The sequence below is a fragment of the Sciurus vulgaris genome, assembly GCF_902686455.1.
Source record: "Sciurus vulgaris genome assembly, chromosome: 3".
Classification (NCBI taxonomy): Eukaryota; Metazoa; Chordata; class Mammalia; order Rodentia; family Sciuridae; genus Sciurus; species Sciurus vulgaris.
The window spans coordinates 16934250-16952110 of NC_136463.1; the positions used below are offsets into that span (position 1 = coordinate 16934250).

The window sequence follows — 17861 nt, forward strand, 5'->3', positions numbered from 1 at the left end:
TCTTCCTTAGGCTTCAGTAACTGCATGGGTAACATTATTACATTTGTATCAATTATGATATTAAGTTATATGGCAGTGACTTTCAGATTAAACCTACACAACAGTGGCCAGGGTGGTGGAGCACTCCTGCAAACACAGCAGCTCAGGAGGCTGAGGCAGGAGGATTGCAAGTTCAAGCCAGCCTCAGCAACAGTGAGGCACTAAGCAGCTCAGTGAGACCCTGTCTCTAAATAAAATACAAAATAGGGCTGGGCATGTGGCTCAGTGGTGGAGTGCCCTTGATTTCAATCCCCAGAACCACCACCACCTTCCTCCAAAAAAAAAGAAAGAAAAAAATGTACATGACAGAAAATTTCTCTTTTCCTAGTAATTTTCAACACTCCTTAGGAGAACTAATTGAAGAAACAACTTTACAAAATTGCTTAAAATAATCATCAAAACCGAGTTCCCTGAAAATGCTATGCTGGAATTTTTATGGCTCACCATCAATTGGTAGTGTTTCCTTGAGCTCCGTAAGGTCTTTTTCAGTGAACTTGATCCCCATGTCTCCCAGAACTTTTAGTAGATCATTGACATCAACCTCTTTTCCTTTCAAAAAAAGAAAAAGAAAGAAACATTAATGCTTGACCATTTGAGAGACAACTAATGAATCCAAATAATGAAAAATTTATCATTTGTTTTTAACCATCTTCAATTTGTAAACAGTAGACACATACAACTATATAGAATTATGGGGGAACCCCAAACAGGACATGAAGTTCCTTAACTTCATGAGAGGAATAATCTCTTAGTGGTACATTTGTGTACATCTAATGCAGCAGAAGGGTAATTTTGCTGTTAAAGATAGCCCCGCAAATTAGAATGGAAATAATGAAAACTTATTCTAGCAGGAAAAATTAGTAGGGGAGGGAGATTCTTAATTATATGATTATTCTCTCTACAATGGCACTAATATTTGGATCCCTATTAAATTTTCAGTTTGCTATTTGCTATGCCTATCAAGAGGTGAGTTATTTGAATAATGGTGAAATAAATCACAGTATTGACATATTAAAAATATTTCCCTCAAACTGCTTAGCAAACTACAGAATTTAAATTCTATTGCTAAATCTAGATAAGGTAAAAATCTAACCCAAGACTTTAAAAGGATATATTTGATGAAAAAAATCATATGAAACAAAATATGTAATAGGGCAAATTGAGGAAGTATTTGAAACACAAACAAAGTCATGTAGCAGCTTAACACTCACCAGCATAAACTTTAATTGCATCTACTAATTTTTTCAATTCAACCTTCTGATTACCTATTAAAGGCATGCCACTGACACTCACTCAAAATAGAAAAAGAAAAGAAATACTGTAATATTTTCTCTATAATCTTATCCTATCTTTATTTCTCTTGTTAGCTAGAACCTCTAGATTGTGATTACTAGAGTTTGATTCATTGTGGTGCAGGAAATTAAACTTCCAACAGTTAAAGGCAAATTATAAAATTAAGTTGCCAAATTTTCAATAGGTTATACTTGATGATTCCTGTACCTTGAAAAACTCTATTGTACATTAAGCACAAGCATCAGAATTTATAACTCATGTGTACTAATTAATGTTTTGTTTTGGATCTTAAGAATGATCTCTGTATAGGCAGAATTGATATTTAGTCATTGCTAATTTTCCCTCAATTTCTTACTCCTTTGTCCTATATCAATAAGTTCAGAATCACTCCAATGATTGATATATTTTATAAAGTAAAAGTTCAATATTTATTTGCTAAATTGATTAAAGAATACATTGAAATGAAAGCATGTTATATAGAGAACTAACTAAGAAATTGAGGGTATTTTAGGATTTTAGTTATATTTTCCTTTATTTGATGAAAAATAACAAATGTTCCCTCTGTTGTTCATTTGTAAAAATGTATTCTTCATTTTTTTGTCATTGTAAATGACAACTATTTAAATATAAGTTTCTTGCAATTGACAAATTCTCATAATTAAGAACATAATTGAAAAATATTCCCAATAATTTTAAGCTTTTACTGAAAATCCTATAGGTAATAAAAAGTGACCAGAACAAAATATCGTTCGTCCACAGTGTTACTAAATCTAGGCTGAGGGGAATTTTCTTTCCTTGTTTTCTCCTCTACATAAAAAATGAGAAATTACACTCCATTTATGTATGATCTAATGATCTATCAAAATGTATAAATGTATTCTACTGTCATATGCAACTAATTAGAACAAATAAAAACATGTTTTAAATGAAGTAGGTCATTATTAATTTTTTGGGCAGATTTACTAAAGTGTTGTGGATACAATTCATATGCCATAAAATCCACTTACTTAAAGTATACTACTAGATATTTTTTCATATATGCACAGAACTGTGAAATCATGATCACAATCTAATAGAATAACAATTTCACTACCTCAAACCTCATATCCATTATCCTGTAGTCACCACCTCCAGTCCCAGAGAATCTAATCAATCTCTGTTTTCATGAATTTACCAATTCTGGACATATCATATAAGTTAAACCATACAATTGTGGGTTTTTGTGAATGGCTTCCTTTGTTTAGCATAAAATTTTCACTGATTCACTACGTCAGTGTTAATTCAGTTTTAACTGTATTACAGAGTTTGCTTCTAGATCAGTAAGGAAGATGCCTGAGAATATGGTCTTTGGATCATGGAGACTGAGCTGGAGAGTAGAATATTATGCAGCATTATTATAAAGAAGTATTCCATACTTCAGAGCAAGAGCATCTGGGTAGAGATTCTGAGAAAGTGAGGATATACAATCATATATCTATGGAATGTGTATCTCATGTTAATATTATCTCCCAGTTTTAAATTGCTCTTTTCTGTTTTTCTAGTTTTTAGCTTTAACTTCCTGACAGACTGTTTGTCAGGCTACTCTGTCCCCAACTGCTGCTCTTTTTTCTTTATTTTTTTTATAGTACTGATAACGTACTGCCTACTTGTTCTACGGTCTTTGGATCCAAAATTAAAGAAATTGCTAGCATATGTTAATAAAACAATGAAAGAGAATATCATCTTATTTCATTTCTGAGTTCATTCCTAAGTTTGTATAAATGTCTTCTTAGTGGCAAATATACTTTTTCAGAGGACATTATATGGATGCTCACATTCTCAGGTGATCTTGAGGAATTTAAAGGTTTATATACTCACCATCAACAGGCAGGTGTTCTACCAAATCTTTAGTTTCCATTTCTGTAAGTTTCATTCCCATGTTTTGCAAAACAGTTTCCAGTTTAGTGACATCAACGGTCCCTTCTTAGGAAAAAGAGGAACATAGCAAAATTGAATAACCATAAACCTGACGGAAGCTGTGCATTAGTGTTCATCATGGACATGGTTTTCACATGAAGCCTGAGGTCCAATGAGGTATGGTCAGTTACACAAATACTGTCAGTTTGAAAGTGAAATTAAAATTTCTACCCTAGAGCTGTTTTGGAATGTGTGTGTGTGGGGGGGTCAATTTATATAACTAGCTTTCAATTGTTGTGGTATAAGTGTCATAACATTTATATAAACAGAGGAAACAAAAGTCACATACTGCTGACATTAAGAAGATAATAATTCTTGTTTCTGAACAGAAGTTTACATGTTCCTTTCCTCAGAGTAAATTTGTCAAAGAATTTTTAATCATTCCTCTCATATTTTTGTTAAATTATAAGATTTAACAAATCTTATAATTATATGATATGATATGATATTACATATTACATGTAATATTACAATGATATGATTTTCATGATGCTATGACTGACATCTGTGTATCCTATCCAGCTTCTGGAATAAGCAATATTAAAAGAGTAAAAATATCTTGTAAAATTCTCCTATCCCTATTCTCTTACTTTCTCCTCAGTGTTACATTGAAAAAAATCTTAAATGTAGTGTTTATATGTCCTATGACATTTTACACTTTGCATGTACTTGTGAAGTTGTTTTGCATAACTTTGAAGTTTATGTACATCATATCATGAGTCCTCTTTTGCCATGTGAAGTTTTCATTCAATTTTAAAAATATTTTTATATTTGTCTATGTTGAAAACGTGGAGCTCTTCTTCATTCAGGTTAGCTACTATTATTCTATAATGTTGAGTCATTATATATACTGATCTATTCTTCTATAGATGAAAGTTAAGATTTTTTTCCAAGTTTTTATCACTACAATGTTGCAATGTACTTCCTTGTATATATCTCCTTGTAGACAAAAGTGAGAGTCTGGGAGATAGCTGAAGTGAAATATGTGTATCTTCATTCACCTGAGATTTTACCTACTTTCTTCAAAATGTGTTGAATAAATTCATGTTCCCACCAACATTGCATAGAGTTCAAATTATTCCTCCTCATTGTCAGTACTTCCTATTGACTTACAACATTTGTGAATCTGACATGTATAATTAAATGGTATTTTACTACAGACATAGATTTTCATGATCAAGATAAAGTACCTTTAATAAGAGAATGGCTTCTGAGGAATCTCCTTCTGTCAAATATCAATTCTTGAGTTTTCTCACTTCAATACCAGTTGGTTGGCTTGTTCTTAAATAATTTGAGGAAGTGTTTAATGTAGTCTATAAATTATTTCATGGTTGTTTTTCATAAGAAACATAATATCTATTTATACTTTGGAATACTGTGTGTGTTGGGGAGGAGTCCTGGGGACGGAACTTGGCCTCATGTGTGCTAGCCAAGTGCTCTACTTGGTGTGCTATTCAAATTTTGTCATATTTATGTTGTCGTACAGGTTTTTATTTCTAATGCAATCCAATTTATGAGTCTTTTATTGTTTCCCTATTTTTTTAGTAACTTTTTGACTTGTCAATATTTTATTGATGATTTTGTGTCTGCATTTATATAAGTAAAGTTAGTTGATATATCTCTTTTTGTGCTATCTTCATGTTTTGAGAATATGGACAAAAGTTAAATAATAACAAAAAGCATTGCTTACATTTGGCTTTCAAGATAAAAAGCTGCAAATATCATACATTCAAAATTTCTAGGCTAAATAGAGAGCAGCAGAATCTTTCTCTTAATTATATAGTTCATGATAACTGGAGATGCTCAAAGTACTGTATACAATATTTGATTAAACAAATATTCAGCAAGTATAAATTATTTTCCAAGCATTGGGGACACATCAATGAACAGAAAGTCCTTATCCTCACAGAGTTTATGTTCAGGAAAAGAAAATGAAAATACACATAAGCAAATCAGGTTAAGGAAAAGAAGTATGATTTTAATCTGATAAGAATTTTGAATAGTATACTCACCGCTGAGTAAGTGATATCTATAGAGATATGTGAGTTACACAAAGGAAGAATCTATATACATATGTGGAGGAAAGGTTCTGGAAGAGTGAACAATAAGCACAAATGATCTGAAGTAGGAATGTTCCCAGGATGTTCTAGAAAGCACAAGAAGGCCAATGTGGCTAGAATGATGAAGAAAAGTAGCAAGAAATCAAGTGGAAAATGAAGTTGTGGGTCAGATCCTGTAGACCTTTAGAGGCTAAGGATGGGGTGGACCCAAAACCTCTGGTTTAATCCTTTATTGTCCTGTTTAAAGAAATTCTTCCCTCTCTCCAAATAAACCTTTTCTCAGTCAGAAGGAAAAATTTGGCCCATGAGCCAAATTTGGCTCACTGATTGCTTATATTTTAACATAGCCACATCATTCAGTTACGTATTGTTTATGGCTGATTTCATGTTAAAAGGTCAGAATTGAGTGCCTTTCCTGATACCAGGCATAGATTTTTAAGACAAAAATTGTTACTAGACTGAGTCAAAGAGGGACATTTTGTGATAATAAATGGATACATACGTTACAAAAGATAGAAGTCATACACACACACACACACACACACACACGAATGAACAGAAACCATAGTTAAAAAAAAAAACTCAGAACTGAAAGAGGGAATAGAAAATTAAATAATTTATTTTTCTCTAAAACTAACTAGAAGTTGGTTCTTTGAAAAGATCAACAAAATAGACAAACCTTAGGCTAATTAAGGAAAAAGCAAGGCACATTATAATGAAAATGCTTAACATTCAAAATAAAGATAGAATTTTAAAGGCTGCAAGGGAAAAACATCAGATTACATATAGGGGGAAACCAATATGGATATCAGCAGATTTCTTAGTCCAGACTCTAAAAGCTAGAAGGGGCTGAAATAACATATTTCAAGCTCTGAAAGAACATGGTTGCCAACCAAGATTCTTATACCCAACAAAACTAACCTTCATATTTGAGGACAAAATAAAATCCTTCCATGATAAATAAAAATTAAAAGAATTTACAAATAGAAAGCCTGCACTACAGAACATTCTCAGCAAAATATTCCATGAGGAGGAAATGAAAAACAACAATGTAAGTCAGCAAAGGGAGGAACTACCTGAAAGGTAAAGACAAATAAAGGAGAAACCAAGTCAAGTTAAAAAGCAAAAATAAGCCAAAATGAGCAGGAATACAAATCATAGCTCAATAATAACCTTGAATGTCAATGGCCTAAATTCAATAATCAAAAGACATAGGCTGGCAGAATGGATTAAAAAGAAAGACCCAACAATATGCTGCCTTCAAGAGATTCATCTCATACAAAAAGATATCCACAGACTAAAGGTGAAAGGATGAGGAAAAACATACCATGCACGTGGACTCAGAAGGGTCTCCATCCTCATATCAGATAAAGTGAACTTCAAACCTAAGTTAGTCAGAAGGGATAAAGAAGGACATTTCATACTGCTTCAGGGAACCATAAACCAGCAAGAAATAATGATTTTAAATATTTATGCCTCAAACAATGGAGTATTATATACATCAAACAAACCCTTCGCAATTTCAAGAATAGACCACAACACAATAATACTGGTGACTGTAACACACCATTTTCATCACTGTATAGGTCCTCCAAACAAAAACTGAACAAAGAAACTATGGAATTAAATAATACAATCAATGATATATATCCACGAGAATATATATGGAGTATTTCATCCATCAGTGAACAAATACACTTTCTTCTCAGCAGTTCATAGCTCCTTCTCCAAAATAGACCATATGCTATGCCACAAAGCAGCCCTTAGTAAATACAAAAAAATAGAGATACTACCTTGTATTTTGTCAGACCATAATAGAATGCAATTAGAAATCAATGATAAAATAAAAAAAAAAACTACTTCAACACCTGGAGACTAACTAATATGATATTGAATGATGCAATGATAACAGAAGACATCAGGGAGGAAATAAAAAAAAATTCTTAAATGAGAACAATACAACATATCAAAATCTCTGGGACACTCCAAAAGCAGTACTAAGAGGAAAGTTCATTGCATTGGAGTGCATTCAAGAAAAGAACAAAAAGTCAACAACTAAATGACCTAACATTACATCTCAAAGCCCTAGATAAAGAAGAACATAACAACACCAAAAGTAATAGAAGACAGGAAATAATTAAAATCAGAGCTGAAATCAATGAAATCAAAACAAGAGAAACAATTTAAAATATTGGCAAAACGAAAAGTTGGTTCTTTGAAAAAGTAAGCAAAATTCATAAACCCTTAGCAACACTAACAAAAACAAGGAGAGAGAAAACTCAAATTACTAGAATTCATAATGAAAAAGGAAAGATCACGACCGACACCATTGGAATATATAACACAATTATAAACTACTTTGAAAATCTATACAACAAAATAGAAAATATAAAGACATTGACAAATTTTTAGAGACGTATGATCCTCCCAAACTGAATCAGGAAGACACACAATCTAAACAGATCGATTTCAAGCACCAAAATAGAAGAAGCCATCAAAAGCCTACCAACCAAGAAAAACCCTGGACCAGATGGATTCTCAGCCAAATTCTACAAGACCTTTAAAGAACTGATACCAATACTCCTCAAAGTATTTCAGGAAACAGAAAAGGAGGGAACCCTTCCAAAGTCATTCTATGAACCTAGTATCACTCTGATACCAAAACCAGACAAAGACAGATCAAGGAAAGAAAACTTTATACCAATATCCCTTATGAACATAGATGCAAAAATCCTTAACAAAATTCTGGCAAATTGCATAGAAAAACATATTTAAAAGATTGTGCACCTGATGAAGTGGGGCTTATCCTAGGGATGCAAGGTTGGTTCAACATCCAGAAATCAATAAATGTAATTCACCATATCAACAGACTAAAAGTTAAGAATCACATGATTATTTCAATAGATGCAGAAAAAGCATTTGATAAAATACAGCATCCCTTCATGCTCAAAACACTAGAGAAAATAGGGATAGTGGGAACACACCTCAACACTGTAAAGGCTATCTAGGCTAAGTCCAAGGTCAACATCATTCTAAATGGAGAAAAACTGAAAGCATTACTCTAAAAACAGGAACAAGACAGGGATGTCCTCTTTTACCACTTCTGTTCTACACTGTCCTTGAAACACTAGCCAGAGCAATTAGACAGACTAAAGAAATTAAAGGAATACGAATAGGAAAAGAAGAACTCAAGCTGTCACTATTTGCCGAAGACATGGTTCTATATTTAGAGGATCCAAAGAACTCCACCAGAAAACTTCTAGAACTGATAAATGAATTCAGCAAAATAGCAAGATATAAAATCAATATGCATAAATCTAATGCATTTCTATACATAAGTGATATATCCTCTGAAAGAGAAATTAGGAAAACCACTCCATTCACAAGAACCTCAAAAAAAAAAAAAGCTTGGAATTAATCTAACAAAAGAGGTGAAAGACTCTACAATGAAAACTACAGAACACTAGAGAAAGAAATTGAAGAAGACCTTGGAAGATGGAAAGATCTCACATGTTCTTGGGTAGGCAGATTAATATTGTCAAAATGGCCATACTACCAAAAGTTTTATACAGATTCAATGCAATTCCTATTAAAAATCCAATGATATTCTTCATGGAACTAGAAAAACAATCATGAAATTCATCTGGAAGCATAAAAGACCCAGAAGAGCCAAAGCAATCTTGAGCAGAAAGAGTGAAGCAGGAGGTATCACCTTGAACCATGCGACAGAGCGATAGTCACAATAATGGCATGGTACTGGCACCAAAATAGACAGGTAGACCAATGGTACAGAACAGAAGACCCAGAGACAAAACCACATAAATACATTTACCTCATATTAGACAAAAGAGTCAAAAATATGCAATGGAGAAAAGATAGCCTGTTCAACAAATGGTGCTGGCAAAACTGGAAATCTATATGTAGTAAAATGAAATTAAACCTCTATCTCTCACCCTGCACAAAACTCAACTCAAAATGGAAGAAGGACCTAGGAATTAGACCAGATACCTTGCATCTTATAGAAGAAAAAGTAGGCCAGACTACAAGCAATCAACAAACATATGAAAAAATGTTCACCATCCTTAGTAATAAGAGAAATGCAAATAAAACTACACTAAGATTCCATCTCACCCCAATTAGAATGGCGATCATCAAGAATACAAACAACAATAAGGTGTTGGAGAGGATGTGGGGAGAAAGGTACACTCATACATTGCTGGTGGGACTGCAAATTAGTGCAGCCACTCTGGAAAGCAGTGTGGAGATTCCTCAGAAAACTTGGAATGGACCCACCATTTGACCCAGCTATCCTACTCCTTGGCCTATACTCAAAGGACTTAAAATCAGCATACTACAGAGATACAGCCACATCAATGTGCATAGCTTCTCAATTCACAATAGCTAGACTGTGGAACCAACCTAGATGTCCTTCAATTGATGAATGGATAAAGAAACTGTGGTATATATATATACAATGGAATATTACTCAGCTATAAAGAATAATAAAATTATGGCATTTGCAGGCAAATGGATGAAATTGGAGAACATCATGCTAAGTGAAATAAGACAATCTCAAAAAAACAAATGACAAATGATCTTGCTGATAAGCGGATGATGACACATAATGGGGGGGTGGGAGGGGGGCAAGAATGGAGGAAGGAAGGACTGTATAGAGGGAAAAGAGGGGTGGGAGGGGTGAGGGGAAGGAAAAAATAACAGAATGAATCAAACATCATTACTCTATGTAAATGTATGATTACACAAATGGTATGCTGTTACTCCATGTACAAACAGAAACAATATGTATCCCATTTGTTTACAATAAAAATAAATTTTAAAAAAAATGTAGGCCAGAATCTTCATCATGTTGGCTTAGGACCAGAATTTCTGAGCATAAGAAATCAAAGTAAGAATCAACAAATGGGATGGATTCAATCTAAAAAGCTTTTTCTCAGCAGAGGATACAATCAAGAATGTGAAGAGAGACCCTACAGAGTGGGAGAAAATCTTTTCCACATGCACTTCAGATAGAGTACCAATCTCCAAAATTTAAAAAGAACTTATAAAACCTTACACCCAAAACACAAAGAACCCAATAAATAAATGGGACAAGGAACTGGACAGAAATTTTACAAAAGAAGATATGCAGGCAGATTAATAAATATATGAAAAAGTGTTCAACATCTCTAGTAATTAGAGAAATGCAAATTAAAACAACTCTAAGATTTCATCTTACTCCAATTAGAATGACTATTATCAAGAACACAAACAATAATAGATGTTGGCATGGATGTGGAGGGAAAAGGTACACTTTTACATTGCTGATTGAGTTGCAAATTGGTGTAGCCACTCTGGAAAGCAGTGTGAAGATTTCTCAGAAAACTTGGAATGGACCTACCTTTTGAACCAGCTATCCGACTCCTCAGTTTATACCCAAAGGACTTAAAATTAGCATACTATAATAACACAGCCACATCAATGTTTATAGCTGCTCAATTCATAATAGCTAGATTATGGAACCAACCTAGATTCCCTTCAACAGATGAATGGATGAAGAAACTATGGTATATATACACAATGGAATATTATTCAGCCATAAAGAAGAATAATATTATGGCATTTGCAGATAAATGGATGGAATTGGAGAATATCATGCTAAGTGAAATAAGCCAAGCCCAAAACCCAAAGGCCAAATGTTTTCCCTGTTAAGTGGGTGATGATACATAATGGGGGTGGGGGGGTGGGGATAAGAGAAGAAAGGAAGAACTTTAGATTACTTAGAGGGAAATGAGAGGGAGGAGGGGGTGGAAGTATGAAAGATTGTGGAATGAGACAGACATCATTATTCCATGTACATGTATGATCACATGAATGGTATGAATCTATATGGTGTACAACCACAGATATGAAGAGTTGTATCCCATTTGTGTACAATGAATCGAAATGCAGTCTGTAAAAATAAAAAAATAAATTTAAAAAATAAAAATAAATAACATTGCAGAAAGCAAAAAAAAAAAAAAAAGAATGAATATGAGGCATCAATATTGGAAAGAACAAAGTAAAATGTCTTTCCATGTAGATGATATCATTGTCTATGTAGAAAATCCTCTCTTATCCTGTTAGCATATCTTTTCCTGCTACTTAATTTTAACTTTTCTGTATCCTTATGTTTAGGTATGTCTTATTTTACAAACTTATACCTAGATATTTTTTACACAGTCTGGCAATCTTTATTGTTATCAACAGGAGCAATTACTACATTTTACGCCAATTGTGGATACTAACATTCGTTTTTATGCCCCTTGTTTTGTTCTAGCTGGGCTCCTTTCTACAGTCTCTTTCTCCTGTCTTTCTCTCTCTGTATTAACTGAGTTTTCTTCTTCATTGTACTTCCTTATTTTCCCAGCTTGATAGTTCTACACTACCTTTTAGTTTTTATTGCTTATCCTTTGTTAAACATAGTAAAGTCTGAAGTTATTTTATAGATCCTACTCTACCAAAATAATGCAAAGATTTTAGAACGTTTTAAATCTGAATTATATACCTTGTATGCCAAATGTTATTTTCAAAAATCCATACAATTTAGGCATTTAAAAATACTTAAATTTTTTTGTCATTGAGGTATCACTTACAAGCATTAAACTGCACAGATGAATTAAGTGTTCAGTGAATTTTGATATCTGAATACTCCCATGTGTTTTGCTTAAAGCCAGAAATTAAATCTTTCCATCAGTCAAGAAAGGTTCCACATGCCCTTTCTCATTCAACCAGCTCATTACCTCAGAATTAACCATTTGTTGATATCTATCATCCTGAATTAGTTTTGCCTATTCTCGGGTTTCATAAAACTGATGGCATACAGGAAATATTCTTTCATGTCTGGTTCTTGTCTGCTTAAGGTAATGATTTTGAACTGCTTTATTGTCCTCTTCTAGTAAAACACTGGATAGAAATAACAAGAGTGCACATCTCTGTGTTGTTCCTGATCTTAGAATGTTTTGCCTTTAAACATGCTGTTAGCTGAAGGTGTTATCAAACAACAAAGATCCCCTAAGTCAGCTGGATTTCAATAGTAGTTTGCTGTGAAGTTTTAAAAGCATAAATTAGTGTAGAATTTTGACAAATTGTTAGTGGAGAAAACACTATGGAATCTACAAAGAAAACTTTTCAAGCTAATAAATTTATTAAGGTCCCAGAAATCAAGGCTGATATACCAATATCAGTTGTTTTTCTATATACCAATCATGAAATCTGAAATTTCATAGAATGTGACATTTTAAATGTGTTTTTCAATGAGATCAATTCATCGAACAACGACAAGTAAATCTTATGAAATCTTTATGAACTCTACTCTGAAAACTATAAAATAGTTGAGGAAAATTAAAGAAAATCTAGATACGTGATACATTTTTAAAATTAAAGTTTTCATTTTTCTGCTAACATATAGGCTTATAATTGATTATTATGCATTTGGAAAACTGTGGCTATTATTTTTAATAATTACACCTTATGTTTCTCTTTCTTGTCTAGTTAAACTGTCTTATTAAGCAGCAATTCCAGGTAATGGTGATAGAATACTATTTCTTCCCCAAATTTAAAGAAAAATATTAAATATTTCAGTATATATATTTTCTTTTGAGGGGAGGGATAGATGTCCTTTTTCAGATAAAATAGTTCCCCTTTATTCTTAGTTTGCTAAGAATTTTTAAGAAGTCATAAGTAGGTGTACTTTACAAGATTCTTTCTCAATTTTATTCTGTTAATGTGGCAATTTAAATATATTTTCTAACATTATACAAAATTATCTTATTTATTCATTATTCTTACTATTCAGTATTCTTACTATTCATTATTCAAGTATTCTTGGTTTAAAATCAACTTTGTAAATTTTCAAGTGTGTTGGTATCCAAGTTTTCATAATCTTATTATATTTTCAAATATCTGATGATTCTGTGGTCATACTCTCTTTTGTACCTGAAAATAAAGTTTCATGTCTTCTTTCTTTCTGTGAGTCACTGTAGAATATGTCACTTTCATTGATCTTTACAAAAAAATCAACATGGGCCTTGTTGATACTCTTTATTCTACTTGGTTTTCTATTAAATGAAGTTATCCTCTTTAAAATTTTCATTATTCTTCTATATTTGGATTTAGTCTTAAGGTTTTTTTTTTTTTTTTCAAATTTATTGACTGAGGTAGATTACTCATTTTCAGACTTCCTTACTTTACAATATATTCACATAAGATGGTATCTTTCTCCTTCATGCAGGAATTTTATTATGCACTATTTTACTATCATTTGGGTCAAAATATCTTCTACTTTGGTTATAATCTCTTCTTGACACATTGGTTACCTTCAAAAGTATATTTGTTAATTTCCAAACTTACTTTGGTAAGATAATTCACCCCATTTGATTTAAATCTTTTGGAATTGTTCATACTTGCTTTATGGAGAACCATAGGCCTATTTTGCCTCAAACTAATATCTCCGTTTACCAGTGGATGCCTCTTTCTCTGGTATGACTATTAACAGTGACTTCCATTCATTCTCAAAAGTTTAACCAATAAATCATATGATTACCCCTTTTTATAACTCAGTATATATTCAACTGCATGATTGAAAAGTATATACTCTGTAGTAAATAGGTACAGATTCTACTCCTTAGCATTTTCATAAACTTCTGATGATCTTCATCACATTAATGATCAGAAATGAGATGTAATTCCCCAACCACTGCCCACAAGAGCTAAGCAGGATCTTGCTGTAAGTTGAAGGAAGTTCTGCCCTAACTCATGGATTGTGAAGAATGGACTGCTGTTGGATCTGATTAGCTGTCAATAGATTGTGGTATGCTGTATCCAGAGGCTATTGAATGCAACTTATAATGCTTAATAAAAATCTTTATTCTCTTAGTATAAAAAAGGGTACAGATTCTAAATGAGCATATTAGTTCAAGATTGTTAATAACGATGCTCAAATCTTCATTATATTTACTAATTTTTTACTGGTTCTTGCTCTATTACCGAGAAAGTTATATTAGAATTCCCTAAAATGATTATTTTTTTCTATTTTCCATGTACACACATTTTCATGTTATGTTAACAGATGCACAGAAATATAAAACTGCTACTATTTTAAGTTTTTAAAAGATGACTAGGTTTAAAAATTTCTCTATGCAAATTTTTTGAGGAGTGGTACTTTTCTTCATGATATAATTATTTCCACTATTCTTTATGTATTTAATTATTTAAAGCATGCTTATTCGGTATAATCTTTAAGTAGTATTTAAATAATATGAAGACAGCATAAATTATTACTTTGCTCATCATGTCTACCAATATTCACTAAAGAGGTTTTATCCCCACATTTTTTGTAATTTTTAATTCCAAATTCATTATAAGAGTCTTAAAAGTAACTTTTTTTTTTTGACCAGATTAGGAAGGTGAATTCCTTGAAGACAAGGGTGATTATAATGCTGATAATAACTTCTGATAATTTTTGGACTTTTGGGTTCATTGGTCATCTAAGAAGTGTAAACATAACTAGAACCTATCTAAATATCAGTTCATAGACATGAATTTTCTTTTCTTTTCTTTTTTTTTTTTTTTTTTTTTTTTGTGTGTGTGTGTGTGTGGCACTGGGCATTCTATCACTGTGCTATACCCCCTGTCCTTTTTAATTTTTTCACTTTAAAACAGGGTCCCACAAAGTTACTGAGGCTGACCTTGAACTTGGGATCCTCCTGCCTCAGCTTCCTAAGTCACTGGGATTACAGGCATGTACCACTTTATCAGGTCATCAATATAAATTTTCAGAGAAGACCTTTCCTCAGTGAACTCAGACTCCAAGCTATACAGATAAATTTTCTTTTCATCTACTTGAGTTAATGTGAGGTTTCTAGTTCACCATTTCATTAGGGATACAGTCATTCAAGTGTCCTAGCTTTATGTGATTCACTTAAATCTCAAAGTTAAGGAATGGTATAGGAGACCATTTGGTAAAATATATACAAAAAAGATCTTCGTAAAACATTGATATAGTTACACACATACACACATACACACACAGTTGCAGCATTCTAAATGTAAAGAATACAAAACATTTATTTCAGGTGTATCTACCTTTTCATATTCTCACTTACCTTTAAGGGTATTCACAGCATCCATCAACCTGTTCTGGTACACCGTTCCATCAGCTATAAGAAGACACAAAGTAGGCCACACCAATGAGAGTAAGGAAGGCTTTGGTATTGCCTTCCTTAAACTTCCTTAATTTGTCTACCAACATTCATAAAAATGTATTTTTTCACATCTTTTGTAATTTTTTAATTTCAAGTTCATTTTAAGTAGAGGTTTAAAAGGAAACTCTTGTTGACATGATTAAGAAAGACAAACATCATAATTTGTCCCAGAAAATGTCTAACTGATTTTCAAATAAAAAAAAACAATACAAAGTAGAGAAAGTAATGAATATGACTCCCTGATTCCTGAGGAAGATATTGCAAGCACTCTATTACGCTGAACACACACATTGTCATTCTCCCTATCTTCTCTTTAATTTCTTCATTTTTCCCCTTTTAGTACATTCTCAACTAATTACTTTCCCATATATTCCAACATAGTTTTGAGGACAACTTCTGCCTGGAATCAAAAGTAAGAATAGACATTTCCTTTTCATAATATCAGATGAGTAACTGAAGAGGCAGATGATTCTACAAATGAAATAACATGACTGGCATTTCTTCTTTTTTTATTTGTTCTTTTTAGTTATACATGACATTATAGAGCCTGTTTTGACATATTTATACAAACATGGAGGAAATCTTATTCTAGTTAGGAGCCCCGTCTTGTGGATGTATGTGATGTTGAGATTTCCTCTGGTATATTCATACATGTACCTAGGAAAGTTAGGTCAGGTTCTTTCCACTGTCTTTCCTATTCCTAGTCCCTCTTCCTTTTTATTCCTTTGTCTAATTCACTGAATTTCTATTCTCCCCCCACTACCTTGTTGTGTTAACATACACGTATCAGAAAGAACATTCAACCTTTGGTTTTTTGGGATTGACTTATTTCACTTAGCATGATGGTCTCCAGATCCACCCATTTACTGGAGAATGGCATTTCTTCTTAAGGTAGGACTGCATGATTTCTTCTAACTATCTATCTTTTCTAGGTATCAAATGTAAGTAGTTATGGAAGTTCTTAAAAAATAATCAAAACTCTAAATTCCTTAAAGGTTACATTTTTATTTTAAACCCTTACCATTAATTGGAAGATTTTTCTCTAGTTCCAAGCATTCTTTATCTGTAAGTTTTATCTCCATTTTTCCCAGAATATTTTTTATATCACTGACATTAACTTCTCCTCCTTCAAAAGAAAGAAATTGTATGCAGATGAGAATTTCAAATATGACCTAAAATCTCCTAAGCATGAAAAAAATCAAGTATCTATTAATCAGCAGCTTTGACAGGTGTTATAAACAAAGTAGCCTGAGACTTCTGTATCATCAGTCATCAGGGAACTGGAATTGTCCCTTAATCCTAAAAATATAGTATTTGTAATTATGGGGTAAAGTGACAAGATATATGTTGTTTTGGAGAGTCTAAGTTATTTAAGATAACATAAGATAGTGGATCCAAATTCAGTATCTCTGTTATTCCCCTAATTATAAGTGCTGTTATCTTTAGTTTTACTTGATTACTTAATGTGTTAATACAGTGTAAAGTGCATTTGCTTTGTTATTTAATTATATTAAGAAGTTAAGTAAGTATAGTAGTTCAAGTTTCTATTTCGTAAGACATGTTAAACATTTTGTGATGTGTTCAATACAGATGAATAGTTGGGGGTTCATTTATTTATTTATTTATTTTTGTTGTTGTTGTTGTTTATACTGGCGATTGAACTTGATCAATGAGCCACATCCCTAGTCCTATTTTGTATTTTATTTAGAGCTGGTCTCACTGAGTTGCTTAGTGCCTTGCCATTGCTGAGGCTGGCTTTGAACTCAAAATCCTCCTGCCTCAGCCTCCTGAGCCACTGGGATTACAGGCATGCACCATCGCACCTGGCTCAGATTAATAGTTTTTAAGTAGAATATATGTGATAGAAAGGGAAGGAAGGACCAAGTAATAACTAATATTCATAAGGTATTATATATGCATGAGACAGTTCTTCTCCAAGTATTTCTGTTAAACTAAATATGTAAGAGGCTCTAAATACTTAGGATACACTAAATTTGTCTGAGGCACTAAATATTCAGGATATAGTAAACATTCATGAGACTCATGATTCAAATGACTTTAATTTGGTCACCTACTGGTGACAAATGCTTTGGCCTCATGTGTCCTCTGCTGAAGAAACACAAAACCTATGGCCTGTTAGCAGCCTTGCTGGCAACCATCTGTTTGCCGGGAACACTTGGCCCAGTGCTTCACTGAAAGAGCAAATTTATATCATTGGTCAGAATAATGTTCTTCTGTGGGCCCACTTATTTGAACTTGAACTCTGTTCCTT

General features: G+C 32.7%; 1 protein-coding gene across 1 annotated transcript in view; it reads right to left on the bottom strand.

Annotated features, from left to right (window-relative positions):
* EFCAB3 (EF-hand calcium binding domain 3) overlaps nucleotides 1-17861 on the bottom strand; it is a 483726-nt gene that overhangs the window by 380332 nt on the left and 85533 nt on the right. Inside the window, exons 19-22 of the mRNA XM_079134930.1 lie at nucleotides 16611-16715; nucleotides 15491-15544; nucleotides 3190-3294; nucleotides 484-588 (exon numbers count right to left, since the gene is read on the bottom strand). Coding sequence (XP_078991056.1) covers nucleotides 484-588; nucleotides 3190-3294; nucleotides 15491-15544; nucleotides 16611-16715 — 369 coding nt within the window. The remainder of the gene's footprint in view (nucleotides 1-483; nucleotides 589-3189; nucleotides 3295-15490; nucleotides 15545-16610; nucleotides 16716-17861) is intronic.